We start from the raw sequence: 15,994 nt of genomic DNA, 5'->3' as shown, positions 1-15,994 counted from the left end.
AAAATCTGATTCAAAAATGGGCCAAAGACCTTAACAAACAGCTCACCAAAGAAGATACACAGATGGTAAATAAGCAGATGAAAAGATGTTCAACATCATATGCTATTAGGGAATTATAAATTAAAACAAGATTCTACTACACACCTATCAAAATGGTCAAAATACAGAAATCTGACAACACAAAATGTTGGCAAGGATGTGAAGCAACAGAACTCATTCTCTGCTGGTGGAAATTCTAAATGGTACAGTTACTTTCAAAGGCAATTTGGCAGCTTCTTGCAAAATTAAACCTATTCTTACCATGTAGTCCAGTAGTCATGCTACTACGTGTTTACCCAGAGGAACTGAAAACTTATGTCCACAAAAATAAAGAAGAAAGAATAAAAGGAATAAACAAAACCTTTGAGAAGTATGGGATTATGTGAAGAGGCCACATCTATGAATCACTGGCATCCCTGAAAGGGAGGGAGAGAAAACAAACAATTTTGAAAACATATTTCAGGATATTGTTCATGAAAACTTCTCCACCCTTGCTAGAGAGGTCAACAGTCAAATCCAGGAAATACAGAGAACTCTTGCAAGATTCTACAGAAGAAGATCATCTCCAAGACATATAAGATTTTTCCAAGGTCAGAATGAAAGAAATAATGTTAAAGCCAGCTAGAGAGAAAGGCTAAGTCATATACAAAAGGAACCTCATTAAGCTAACTGGATCTCTCATCTGAAACTGTAAGCCAGAAGAAATTGGAAGCCTAACATATATACCATGGAATACTATGCGGCCATAAAAAGGATGAGTTCATGTCCTTTGCAAGGACATGGATGAAGCTGGAAACCATCATTTTCAGCAAACTGACACAAGAACAGAAAACCAAACACTGCAAGTTCTCACTCATAAGTGGGTGTTGAACAATGAGAACACATGGACACAGGGAGGGGCAAATCACACACTAGGGCCTGTTGGGGGGTGGAGGATCTAGGGGAGGGATAGCAGGGAGTGGCGAATTTGAAAGGGATAACTTTAGGAGAAATACCTAATGTAGATGACGGGGGGATGCAAACTACCATGGCATGTGTGTACATATGTAACAATCCTGCATGATCTGTAAATGTACCCCAGAACTTAAAGCATAATTTAAAAAAAAAATTGGAGGCCTATATTCGACATTCTTAAAGAAAAAATTATTCAACCAAGAATTCCATATTCAGCCAAACTAAGCTTTTTAAGTAAAGGAAAAATAAGATTCTTTTCATGTAATCATAAGTCATGGGAATTCATTGCCACCAGACCTGCCTGATAAGAGATCTTGAAAGGAGCATTTAATATAAAAAGGAAATACTCCTACCAGCTAATACAAAACACACTTAAATTCACAGACCAGTGTCACTATAAAGCAACCACACAAACAAGCCAACATCATAACCAGCTAACAGGACAATGATAGAATCCACATATATCAATACTAACCTTGAATATAAATGGGCTATATGTCTTACTTAAAAAGCATAGAGTGGCAACCTGGATAAAAAAGCAAGACCCAATGGTATACTGTCTTCAAGAGACCCATCTCACACATAATGGCACTCATAGGCTCAAAATAAAGGCATGGAGGAAAATCTACCAAGCAAATGGAAAAAAAAAAAAAAAAAAAAAAAAAAAAAGCAGAAGTTACAACCCTAATTTCAGACAAAATAGATTTCAAACCAATAAAGAACAAAAAGGACAAAGAAGGGCATTAACATAATTGTAAGGGGTTCAATTCAACAAGAAAACCTAACTATCCTAAATATATATGCACACAACACAGGAACACCCAGATTCATAAAGCAAGTTCTTAGAGACCTACAAGGAGACACAGACTCCCACACAATAGGGGGAGACTTCAACACTCCACTGACAGTATTGGACAGATCATGAAGGCAGAATATTAACAAAGATATTCAGAACCTAAATTCAAACTGGACCAAATAGATCTGATAGACATTTACAGAACTTGTCACCCAAAAACAACAGAATGTATATTATTCTCAGCACCACATGGCACATACTCTAAAACTGGCTACATAAGTGGACATAAAGCATTTACTGAGATAAATGCAAAAGAACCAAAATCATACCAAACACACACTCTGACAACAGCACAATAAAAAAGGCAAGACTATGAAAATCACTCAAAATCATACAGTTACATGGGTAAGTAATGAAATTAAGGCAGAAATCAAGACGTTCACTGAAAGTAATGAAAATAAAGATACAACATACCAGAATCTCTAGGACAGAGCTAAGGCAGTGGTAAGAGCAACATTCATAGCCTTAAATATCCATATCAAAAAGTTGGAAGGATCTGAAATTAACAACCTAACTTCACAAGTGAAAGAATTAGAGAAGCAAGAACAAGTCAACCCCAAAGCCAGGAGAAGATGAGAAACAACGAAACTCAGAGCCAAACTGAAGGAAATGGAAACACATAAAACCATTCAAAAGATCAACCAATCTAGGAGTTGACTTTATTGAAAAACAATAATGAAACAGATAGGCCACTAGCTAGACTAATAAAGAAGGAATGAGAGAAGATCCAAATAAACATAATTAGAAATGATGAAGGGAATGTTACTACTGACCCCACAGAAATAAAAACAAACATCAGAAACTACAGTGAACGCTTCTATACCCACAAACTAGAAAACCTAGAAGAGATACAAAAATTCCTGGGCACATGCACCCTCACAAGACTGAGCAAGGAAGAAGTCTATTCCCTGAACAGACCAATAACAAGTTCTGAAATTGAATCCATAATAAACAGCCTACCCACTAAAACAAGCCTAGAACCTGATGGAAACACAACCAAATTCTACCAGATGTACAAAGAAAAGCTGGTGCCATTCCTACTGAAACTGTTCCCAAAAACTGAGGAGGAATGACTCCTCCCCAGCCTATTATATGAGGACAGCATTATCTGGATACCAAAACTTGGCAGAGACACAACAAAAACAGAAGAACTTCAAGCCAATATCCTTGATGAACATCAATGCAAAAATTGTCACCAAAATACCTACGAACTGAATCCAGCAGCACATCAAAAAGCTAATTCACCATGGTCAAGTAGGCTTCATCCCCAGGTTGCAAGGTTGGTTCAACATATGCAAATCAATAAATATGATTCATCACATAAACAGAGCTAAAGACAAAAACCACATGATTATCTCAATAGACACAGAAAAGGCTTTTGATAAAATTCAATACCCCTGCAAGTTAAAAACCCTCAGTAAATCAGGTATTGAAGAAACATACCTCAAAATAATAAGAGCCATCTATGACAAATGCACAGACAACATTACACTGAAAGGGCAAAATCTGGAAGCATTCACCTTTAAAACTGACAAACAACCAGGATGCCCTCTCTCACCACTTCTATTCAACATAGTATTGGAAGTCCTGGTCAGGGCAATCAGGAAAGAGAAAGAAATAAAGTGCATTCAGATAGGAAGAGAGGAAGTCAAACTCTCTCTCTTTGCAGATGACATGATTCTTTATCTAGAATATGCTATAATCTCAGCCCCAAAGCTTCTTCAACTGATAAACAACTTCAGCAAATTTGCAGAATTCAAAATCAATGTCCTAAGTCACTAGCATTCTTATATACCAACAACAGCCAAACTGAGAACAAATCAGAAAGGCAACCCCATTCACAATTGCCACACACACAAAAAAAGAATAAAATACTTAGGAATACAGCTAACCAGGGAGGAGAAAGATCTCTACAATGGGCATTATAAAACTCTGCTCAAAGAAATGAGAGAAGACACAAACAAATGAAAAATCATCCCATGCTCATGGATAGGAAGAATCAATATAATTAAAATGGCTAGACTGCCCAAAGCAATGTACAGATTTAATGCTGTTCCTGTCAAACTGCCAACAACGTTCTTCACAGAACTAGAAAAAACTATTTTAAAATTCATATGGAACCAAAAACAAGCCTGAATAGTCAAGGCAATCCTAAGCAAAAAGAACAAAGCCGGAGGCATTACATTACCCAACTTCAAACTATACTACAAGGCTACAGTAACCAAAACAGCATGGTACTGGTACAAAAACAGGCATATAGACCACAGCAACAGAATAGAGAACTTGGAAATAAGGCTACACATCTGTGACCATCTTATCTTTGACAAAGCTGACAAAAGCAAGCAATGGGGAAAAAACTCCCTATTCAACAAATGGTGCTGGGATAACCGGCTAGCCATATACATAAGGTTGAAGTTGGACTCCTACCTTACATCACACACAAAAATCAACTCAAGATGGATTAAAGACATAAATGTAAAACCCAAAACTATAAAAATACTGGAAGACATCATAGGCAATACCAACCTGGAGATAGGAATGGACAAAGATTTCATGACAAAGACACCAAAAGCAATCACAACAAAAGCAAAAGTTGACAAATGAGATCTAATTAAGAGCTTCTGCACAGCAAAAGAAAATATCCACAGAGTAAACAGACAACCTACAGAATAAGAGAAAATATTTCCAAACTATGCATCTAACAAAGGTCTAATATCTATCATCTATAAGAAAGTTGAAGAAATTTACAAGAGAAAAATAACCCCATTAAAAAGTGGGCAAAGGACATGAACAGACACTTCTCAAAAGAAGACATGGATGTGGCCAACACATGTATGAAAAATAGCTCAACATCACTGATCATTATATAAATGCAAATCAAAACCACAGTGAGATACCATCTCACACCAGTCAGAATGGCTATTATTAAAATGTCAAAGAACAACAGATGCTGGTGATGTTGTGGAGAAAAGGGAACACATATACACTGTTGGGAGTGTAATTAGTTCAACCATTGTGGAAAGCAGTATGGTGATTCTTCAAACACCTAAAAAGAGAACTACCATTTGACCCAGAAATCCCATGAATGGGACTATACCCAGAGAAATAGAAATCATTCTATCATAAGACACACACATATGAATGTTCATTGCAGTACTATTCATAATAGCAAAGACATGGAATCAACATAAATGCCTGTCAATGATGGATTGGATTTTTAAAAAATGTAGTACATATACATCATGGAAGACTATGCAGCCATAAAAAAGAATGAGATCATGTCTTTGTAGTAACATGAACAGAGCTGGAGGTTATTACCTTTAGCAAACTCAAACAGGAACAGAAAACCAAATACCATACGTTCTCACCTATAAGTGGTAGCTAAATGATAAGAACTTACGAACACAAAGAAAGAAAAAAACAGATCCTGGGGTCTACCTGAGGGTGGAGGGTGGGAGGGAGAAGAGGAGCAGAAAAGATACTCTTGGGTACTAGGCTTAACATTGGGCGATGAAATAATATTTACAACAACTGCCCATGACTATATAATAATCCTTCACATATACCCCCAAACCTAAAAGTTACAAACAAAATTTTAAAAAAATTTAAAAACATATCCACATAAAAGCCTGGATATGGATGTTTATAGCAGCTTTATTTATAATTGCCAAAACTTGGAAGGAACTAAGATGTCCTTCATTCAGTAGGGAAATGGATAAACTATGGTATACCCAAACCATGAAATATTATTCAGAACTAAAAAAGAAATGAGCTATTAAGCCATGAAAAGACATGGAGGAACCTTAACTGCATGTTACTAAAGGAAAGAAGCCAATCTGAAAAAGGCCACATGCTGTATGATTCCAACTTAATGTTATAATATGTAACATTTGAGAAAAGGCAAAAATATGGAGACAGTAAAAAGATCAAGGGTTACCAGGATTTATGGGGGAGGGAGGTGTGGATAGGCAAAACACAGAGGATTTTTAGGCCAGTGAAAATACTCCGTATGACACTATCATGGTGAATATACATCTTTATATATTTGTCCAAACCCATGGAATATACACCAAGAGTGAACCCTACTGTAAACCATGCTTAAATGAAAGGTGAAAGTTATATCCTTAATAGGGAAAGAAAAACAATGATTCTAAAATTCATATGAAAATGCAAAGGACCTAGAATATATAATTCTTAAAACCCCCAAACAACTCAAATAAAATTAGGCGACATATTTGGACAGACACATCACCAAAGATATATTAAAGGCAAATAATCACATGAAAAGAAAATTCGTCGCATTAGTCATCAGGGAAGTATCAATTAAAATAACAATGAGATATCATTACAAACCTATTAGAATGGCTAATACACTATTCACAGAAATGTAGAATTGTACAACCACTTTAATAACTAGTTTCTTTAAAAGTTTAACATATACCTACCATATAGTCCAGTCAATCCACTCCAGGTATTTACATAAGAAAGATGAAAGTATATAGCCTTATGGGATACAACTAAGCAATAAAAATAAATTAAAAAATTGGTAACGTACTACAACATGAATATTAAAATAATTATGTTAGGTTAATAGTTATTAACTTAAAGAGGTTAAAGAGGATATACCAAAAAAAAAAAAAAATAGATTGCACAGTGTGTGATTCCCTATGCACGAAACTCTAAAAAATGACACCTAATCCATAGAGACAAAAAGATCAGTCATTGCCTGAAGATGCAGAAGGAGTAAGGAGAAGAGGAATTACAAACAGCCTTCTAGACACTAAGAAGGGCATATGAGGAGACTGTTCTAACAGAGACAAAACATTTTAAGTTATCTTCCAGGAAATTCTTCAAGGTACCTTCCAGGAAATATTTCAAATTTCCTGGAAGGAACCTTAAAATGCATTTGTCTCTGGTTTGAATGTGGCCTCTTCAAAATTTATGTGTTGCCAGTCTAAGAGGGGTTAGAAGCGAGGTCTTTAAGAGGTGATTAGGCCAAGGAGGCTGCTCCCTCATTAATGGGATTAGGATCCTTTTAAAAGAGGTTTCATACAGTGTTCAGCTAGCTTGTCCTTTGGTCTTCTGCCATGTGAGGACAAAGAGGGTCCTCACCAGACCAAAGGCCAGCCCATGATCTTGGACATCCCAGCCTCCAGAACTATGGGAAATAAAGGCACTGTGTAATAGCAGCACAAAATAAACTAAATCAACCCAAATGCCCATTGATGATAGACTGGACAGGGAAAATGTGGCACATACACACCATGGAATATTACGCAGCCATCAAAAACAATGAGTTTGTGTCCTTTGTAGGGACATGGATGAACCTGGAAACCATCATTCTCAGCAAACTGACACAAGAGCAGATGATCAAACACTGCATGTTCTCACTCATAGGCAGGTGTTGAACAAGGAGAACACATGGACACAGGGAGGGGAGCACTACACACTTGGGTCTGTTGGGGGGAAACAGGGGAGGGACAGTGGGGGGTGGGGAGTTGGAGAGAGATAGCATGGGGAGAAATGCCAGATATAGGTGATGGGGAGGAAGGGAGCAAATCACACTGCCAGGTGTGTACCTATGCAACAATCTTGCATGTTCTTCACATATACCCCAAAACCTAAAATGCAATAAAATAAATTTAAAAAGAAAACACATTATTGACTCTGTGCCACTGACTATATATAGGTGCAAAGAAGACCCCACCACTGTGAATAAAGAAATTCTGTATACGAAGAAAAAGAAGTGTCTCTCAGCACTCATTCTTGTGTTCCAGTACTTTTATGTATTTATTCTTTAATTATTTTTTCAGATATTTCAAAATGATTTTGAGGTAGAAGAGGAAAATGCATATGCTTAGTTAACCAGAATTGCAAATTTTCTGTACTCAGATTTTTAGCTCTATCTCATATAAGCCATTTCCATGTATAAACATTGATAAAATTCTTAGCTCCATTCACATAATTTGCTGTTTAAAAAAACCCAATGGGCGAACTATTTTGCACATATTTATTTCCTAGGTGCTCTTTTATTTTTAGTATTTTTTCTTTTGAGGAAATTTTAAATTTATAGAAAAAGTATAGCAACAATAATTCCACATTCCCTTCACATAGAGACCACATTCAAATTTTGTCAACTTTCCCAATAATCTTTTCATAGCAGAAGTATTATATGCAGAACCATATTTTGCACTTAGCTGTCATGTCCCTTCAGTCTGAAGGCCTCTCTTGACCCTCATGACTTTAACATTTTTGAAAACTCTAGAAAAGTTACTTTGTAGATTTTCTCCATTAGCTTTATGAGATATTTTCTCATTATTCAGTTCAAGTTACACATGATTCTGAGGAATATCACAAAACAATGCTGTATTTTAAATGTGTCCTATCATGGGCATGCAATATTGCTTTATCCCATCACCTGAGCAAAGTAGTGTCTTCCAGGTTTCTGTACTATAAACTTATTTTTTCCCTTTGTAATTTACAAGTATTTTTTAGGAAGATACTTAAAGATTATGTAACATTTCATTGTTCATCCAACTTGTACCCATTAATTTTAGTAATGATTCATGTTTCTTGCCTGAATTATATTTCAGATGGTTGCCAAGTGGTGATTTTCTAATTCCATCATTCTTCTACTTTTATTATTTGGCATTCTACTATAAGCTAAAGCTGTCTCTTCCCCCCAAGAATTGAGCACATTCCACATTCCATTAGATCCCAGTGAAGAAAAATATTCCTATTTTATTCAGTATAATAATCTGTTACTATCATTTTTTATTTTGACCCTCAAGTTGTCTTAGGGATAGATACTTCCTCTGTGTCCTTTAATACATTTCTATTATTCTTTGAGCTCTTCCTTGCTTTTTGACATATGATACTTCAAACTTTGCTTAACCCCAAACCTGGAATCAACCATTTCTTCAAGGACACCTGGTTCTACTTAATGGAGGATGATTTTTAGAAACCAAAATCTGGGTGCTAGATGTGCTTATTGCTGCCAGGATGTTACTGTTCCCAGGCCCTTCCAGTAGACAGAGTGGGGAAGTAATGTCGGTATATGCACGTAAGTATGTGTAAATACGTACAAATCTTTATTTACTATTACATCTATACATATTCCTATTACTGGAAGTCATGAGATCACACCAACACCTCCAATTTCAATTCAACACAACAAGGTTCATTCTAGCTCTTCCTTACATTATTTCTGTGACTCCTATCTCCATCAGTAAGAAAGCTGACTTGAATCCATATTTTTTCAATATATTTTCAATATATTTAATACCTGCCCCCACCTCAGGTAACAAATCTTCTGATCCTGCCAGGTAACTGCCCACTCAGCCCCTTTCTTTAATCGTGCTCCAATACCTTCCATGTGAACTCCCAACTTAGCTGTCCTTATTGTATGGGCCTTAGCTGTTCTCTTTGTATGGTTCATGACTTTTTAACTGAATTACCAACAAAATAAAGGGAAGAAAGCCTTTGTTATTTTTGTAGTCTCATATTTCCATTGATCATATTCTCTTAAAAGAGGACCATAAGCATTAAAATATTATTTCTTTTGTGTGTGTGTGATGCAGTCTTGTTCTGTCACCCAGGCTGGAGTGCAATGGCATGATCTTGGCTCACCAATTCCCAGGTTCAAGCAATTCTCCTGCCTCAGCCTCCTGAGTGGCCGAGATTATAGGTGTGTACTAACATGCCCAACTAATTTTTGTCTTTTTAGTAGAGATGTGCTTTCGCTGTGTTGGCCAGGCAGTCTTGAACTCCTGACCTCAAGTGAATCCACCTGCCTCAGTCTCCCAAAGTTCTGGGATTACAGGTATGAGTCACCATGCCTGGCCCAAATATTATTTCTTTTTTCAAATTTATTGATGACATATTGGTATACATACATATTATTATTTCTAAGGTTATATAGAGTTATTTACTGAGTTGAATTTTGAGTCACTTTATTGAGCTATTTAAAAGCTATGTGAAAATAAAATACATTAAGGAAGAAAAAATGGGCTAATTATAGGAACATGTTAATTTTCAAAAAAACTGTTTTCAAGTAAATCAATGACAAAACTTGGTTTCTAAGCAAAATTTTATAAAACTGAACTGCTTTGTCTTCTGCCTCCTCTAAATGCTCTAAGATTATAAAGATTAATACAAATTTTGATATAGGAATTCTTCATAACTTTGAGCACCTGACGATCATTACTCCAAAATATATATATATACAATATTTAAGTTGAACATAAGTACCAAGCTTATATTTTATTACTTCTCTAATAAAAGCATATTCCTAATCATTTTTATTAAAATGACATTTTTGCTTTTACTAATGACAAATTATTTTTAAACACTAAAATATCTTTCCGGAGGGGAATTTTACCTCTGGCCATAAGTAAGTAATGAGTAGCCTTCTTATCCCCCAAACAATTGCCCTAAATAATCATAAGCCTGGCCAAATTAGAGAAGGTATTTGTTTTCAGGTATTAAGCAACAGGTGGCCCAAAGCTGTGATCCTTATGAGATGGGGAACAATCAAAGGAGATCTTTATGTACACTGCAGCTCTCTGATAAGAGCAAGGGGCACTTTTTAGATATGATCAGGGAGGTCAATAAAGTGAAATAATGGGCTTGCTAAGGGTTGGCAGCTAATTGGAGCTCAGGGTTGCATACACGGCTGGAAAATGTGCAGCAGGGTACCAGAGAAGAGCAAGCTGGGCAACAGCAAAATATGCAAGTGATGCAGGCTTTGACTATGAGATCAATGAGTCCACTTCATAACATATATGCCAAATCAGTTAATGCAAATTTACATCATGTGAGTAGAAGTACTTTGAGCTGAACAGAGAAGGTGATAGAGTGATTTCATTCTATTTTGAGTGGGTCATAACATACTTAGAGAAATGTAGTGATTTTGGTTTGTTACATTTTAAGTACACAGACTTAATAATTCTATGGTGATTTTATGAAGATTCCCACTATTTGACTTTTTAATAATTTAAGATTTCACACTCTTGTGAATGTGATCAGGCCTGAAGCAAAATATATGACTGCCCTGAGCATCCTTCCAATCAATAATCTTCAACTAATTATTCTATTTACTTAATGGGAATGGCAGAAACTAAAAAGTTTGCATTTCTTTATATAAAATGTGTATGTGTATACACACATGGAATATATATACATTTCACTATATATATAATATTCTTATATATTACAAATATGTATCTTCAAAGATGTAAACTCCTACATCTTACAAAATTACAAAGAGTTTGTGAAATGTCTTTTTCGTCTTACAACTTCATGTTATCTAATCAGAACATCATTACCCAGAATTCTAATGCAGTGATTTTTAGGTACAGTTTAGCAATGCTTCAAAACATCTTTGATGAAATTTAAAAGTAGTACAAATTTATTCTCCTGAGTCAGCTGAAAACAAAATTAATTTCAATTTAAAATTATTTTTGGAACACCATACTGCATCTTTCATACACATCTCAAATCATAAAATATTAGCAATAAACAAATTAAGTAAGAAATAAACTAAGTAACCAAACTAGGTAAATAAGCTCTAGAGGTTAAAAAAAAAAAAAAAAGGATACAAGTATTCTCAATACCAGGGAATAGGTTAGTTACCTTTTGCTTTTGTTTTAAATGACATTCATGGATTATCTTTAAAGTATCTCACGCCAATTAATTTTTCTTAAAACCTTCCTAACTTAAACTATCCACAAGGGGGACATATTGTCAGATACTGCATATTTTCCAAACTGAAAGAAGCCTGTGTCAACTCCACTGACTCAACACAACAGAGCATAGACGACAAGACATGGAATTGCCTATTTCTATTTGTGAATGGTCAAAAGAGATTTTAGCTTAGTTTCTCAAAATGTGGCCCAGAAATTAAAATTGTAGCAAACATCTGTGCTGACTCTTAATATGTTCAGATTGCTGGGCGCCTCCTCTGACCCTTATCAATTCTTATGAAAACTATTATTGAGTAAGGCCCTAGGAGAGAATGGTCTCTAGATCAACAATGTCCATTTCACAGGTGACATTTCTTCACTGTTTTTTTTTTTTAACATGAAACAAGATAAGCTACATGCTAGTAAAATCTTCCAATTTTGTGAAATACATATAATTGTACTCTCAAAGTCAAGCTGTATCATGATCAAAATTGTTGCATAAGGAACTGTGTTATATCCAGCTTTTAGTGAAAGAAAATTTGTTATCCAGTTTTCTCACTTCGATTATTTAAAGTGGACAGCAAACCTTAGAAGTGCACTACTCATCACTACAATCCAAGCTAATGCAGGTGTATGGTAATATGTATTCATTAAAACACGAAGCATGGTGGTGCTTGCGTTCTGGTGAGGAAACCTAAAGCTTTTATGAGACATGTTCCTATCACTTAAAATGCTTCTGTGCGTAACATGATGGTGAGCATTAAAAGGTAGGGGCTGGGGGGCACTTGACAAATATCCATTTGGGTTTATTTTCTAATTATGTACAAAGTTTACATATATTCCTAATTTTACTATTATCACTTGGAAAGAATCTTGGAGATTTTAAAATAACAAATGAAAACAGTATTCATTGAAAATTATTTATTATCCCAAGCCACTTGTACTTTATACTCTAGGAGGGTAGAAAGCAAACACACTGTACAGTATTCATTTTATGATTCTTTCAATGCAATTAATACAATGCGTCGCAGAAGATTTTATGTTTCTGCCTTTTAAAAAATTATAATAGGATATGTATAATCAATAATCATTAAACTAAAGACAAAGAAATCTGGTAGTTCCGCCAATTTTATTTCGTTCTTGCATGGATTGCCTTTGTTAACATTTTTGGCAGAAAAAAGAATCAATGCAATTGTAGGACTCTGCACCCCACAATGCGAGCTTCAATTGAAACAATGGTCGTATTGTGCAAGACAGATTATCGTTAAAGTTAGGCAGAAAAACTTAGCAGATCTTGCAAATCTTGTTAGGTGAAACCTGTCCTCCCAAAAGACCTATTGGACCACACCTTTGTCCTCCTCGCCCTTTTTTTTGCAGCCTCATTAACTCGCATTATTTTTGTTGTTGTTCTTCGCAGTTCTCACTTGCTTCTCTTCAGCCTCTGCGCGGTTTTCCGCGATCTCCAGTGCACCCTCCTCCACTTGCCGCGATTCCGTCTCTCTCAGACGCTGACACGTAACCTCCCCCATCCCCACCCCCAGCCCCAGCCCTCACCCCCAACCAAGAACAGCTACAACTGCTTCTGGGAGATGTGAGGGGCGGGGGCCAGGCAGGAGCACCTCGACCCCACACGCCTCACCCCTACCCAGCGCCCTGGCAACCCGCGGGACACTTTGCTGGTGCCAGGTTTCAATCTCTTGCTCTCATTTTCTCTTGTCCTCGCGCTCTTTCTTCTGTATTTTTGTCATCAATTCTTTAATGGCGAGAAAAAAAGAAGCTCAGAGCTATAGTCTCCGTCCATGAATACCCGTGTGCTTTTTCAGAACCTTTCTCCGTCCCTTTCTCCTGCTAGCACATGTGGGGTCTGCAGTGCAAAGGACTCTCCTTTCGTCCAGTGACCAATGGCAGTCTCCCAGTTTGCCAATTTCATTCAACACCCTGCACCTACTGAAGCCTACTCCTCACCAGTTCAGCTTTTTTCCAGTTAATCGTATTAACTGGTAAGAACCTCCTCCACCTTTTCGGGTTCTATTACCGCCCTCATTAAACAGAAAGAAAATCCAACAAGCAAGATAGCATGAATTCAGAAACAAAGTGTGTGTGTGCAACATAGTCTGAGTGTGTGCATCCGTTTGCATTGCCTGCCTCAGCCTGCCCGGGTCCTGAACATGTGGCTGAGAGGTGCAGGACAGTCAGAGGGCTCAAACTTCCCCTGCCAGGCTGAGGCTGGGCCCTCCCGAGCTCACCTGTCCGCGTTCAGGTAACTGGCTAAGTGGCCCGGCCGCGTTCCAGGACACCTGGCCCGGAGAGAGCAAATGCCAGCGAACCCCAGGGCGCGCTCTCCCGCGCGTTCGTTCTCTATCCCTCCTTCCCTGGGAGGGGTGGGGGCAGGTGTTCTGTTTTTATTACTGCACCCCTTCCCCTAAAGACGACGGGACCACCCTCCTCCACAGCGCCTTACCTCAAACAGGGGACCGATCTTGTTCTTCTCCAGGTAAGCCTGGATCCGGGTTTGCGGATGAGACGCCATGGGGAACAGATGGGACCGCGGAGGGAGTGCGGGGAGACCGCGCGGCCGTGCGCCTCCGCTGGGGACAACCCTCCTTTTCCCCGGACTGGGGCCAGGACAGGAGCTCCGGAGCCTCGGCTGCCCTGCGTGGCTGGCTCGGCCCCCGCCGTGGGCGTGGGTGGCAGCCCGGGGAGCCACGCGCGCGTGGGGCGCTGAGAGCCGGAAGCCTGGGCGCAGCGCCGCCAACTCAGACAACTCCGAGGCGAGGGGAGAACTCATTCATCGCGTTCTCCGCCTCGTGCCCACCCTCGCCGGTCTCCGCAGCGCCCCGCGCCGTGAGAGAAATTCGAGGCAGAGGTTCCTTTCTCCTCTGGGCGGCAGCAGCAGGGATCTGGGGGCGGGGAGCGAGCCGCGCCGAGGGGTGCACGCGGGCGGACCGGGGCCGCGGGGCTCGAACTAGCCGCCCGCGTGTGTGCCTGTGTGTGTCCGTCCGTGCGCGCGCGACTGTGTGTGCCTCCTCGCCCAGGTGACGGGAATAAACAGCTCGGGCTTCTCCCCGAGGCTGCTCGCTCTTCCAGCCGCTCCCTAGCGACAGCGCCGCTTAAAAAGCCAATGGTGAAGGTGCTTCTTTCAAAGTGCACATAAATCTGGTGCTTGTTGGCTACTCCTTGGCAGCTACAAATGCAGTTCGAAAGGGGATCGTCCCCATGTCCCCACCGCCCCTCCTGAGCCTCTCCTCAGCGCCTTCCGCCCTGCCTACACTAGCTCAGGGGTTGGGAAGGGCAGAGTTGTGAGAAGGTGCGTGGGTCAAAGGGTTTGCGGCGAAAAAGAAGTTGCCTTCCTTTTCAAAATCTGGTTTGGCCTGGAGCAAGTCGACAGGTGAAACCAGGCTGAGAACTCAGCTGAAAACTCCCCAAGTGCAGACGCTCAAACACTGAAAGCAGACCTTCAGCATTTGACAGGGCGAAGACTTCCCCTTCAAAGTTGGCCTTCCTAATCCGCGCCTTGAGTTATGTTTGTATACCTATAACCGCATCTCAGACGCTACGCTATCCCGCTTAACAGTATTTCCTCTAGATGCTGCGTGAGCTGCTCAAATTTAGCCAATACCTTTCTTAATATGCAGGGATTTCCGAGTCGAAGATTTGCAGATAACCCATGTTTCCTCATAGAGCTCTCTTGTGAAATAAAATACTAAGGCCCACATGACGATTTCCCTGGCTTCTAACCATGATATGCTGCCAAAATTAAATTTATTTTTAATAAATATGAATATTCAGAATGATGGAAATAGTTTTCCTAAAAGCTGACTGCAGCAGTATATACTTTTTCTTTCTTCCCTGTGTTCTGGATTTCTATTACTCATAATTTCTTTACTGGTGTTCATGCTTTCCTTCTGTATTTTAAATATGTGGAAACATGTAATAGATAAGAGTGGAATATCCCAGGAACGATTGTTAATTTCATGTATTAAGACATAAGAAATCTGCTAGAATAGCTAGGAGCTTAACTATCCCTGGTAACCTGAAATGGACATGATCCTGGGTGGAAAGATCTCCACCTTAATACTTTGACAATTGGAGTCATGATCTGCCTAGGGAGAGTTAAACAGCAGTGAGGCGCCCTGGGTTGCCTCGTGCTTTACATTGTGGTTAGAAGGTATACTTACGTATTTTTTAACGTGTCCAGAAGAAATTAAATACACAGGGTGAATACCAACATATCTATTTGCTAAAAGGTATGGTGTAGAGCCATAAGGAAGGCCATCTATGACCCAGCTAAATTCTACTATTTTTGATACCAAATAATACTGGAAAACCAAGATGATACCTTTCTGAAATCAAGAGTCTTTCTCTTTTAAGAGGCATCAGGAGGATGCTTCTTTAAATGAGATAATTAAGATACTTATTAAGTCTTTACCATGTTCAGACCATTATACTTAGGGCCTTGAAT

General features: G+C 38.7%; 1 protein-coding gene across 2 annotated transcripts in view; it reads right to left on the bottom strand.

The window, feature by feature from the left end:
- CUNH8orf34 (chromosome unknown C8orf34 homolog) overlaps positions 1 to 15,266 on the bottom strand; it is a 442,661-nt gene extending 427,395 nt beyond the window's left edge. The window contains exon 1 of one of the 2 annotated variants that reach the window (XM_032296290.1): positions 13,994 to 15,266. In XM_032296290.1, the coding sequence (XP_032152181.1) occupies positions 13,994 to 14,320 (327 nt within the window). In that variant the 5' untranslated portion in view covers positions 14,321 to 15,266. The remainder of the gene's footprint in view (positions 1 to 13,993) is intronic. The other variant, XM_032296289.1, reaches the window with a different exon arrangement.
- Between the last annotated feature and the right edge of the window lie 728 nt (positions 15,267 to 15,994).

Source organism: Sapajus apella, unplaced genomic scaffold (assembly GCF_009761245.1).
Source record: "Sapajus apella isolate SASKATOON/1434 unplaced genomic scaffold, GSC_monkey_1.0 scaffold35, whole genome shotgun sequence".
Classification (NCBI taxonomy): domain Eukaryota; kingdom Metazoa; phylum Chordata; class Mammalia; order Primates; family Cebidae; genus Sapajus; species Sapajus apella.
This window is presented reverse-complemented; position numbering and strand designations above follow the sequence as displayed.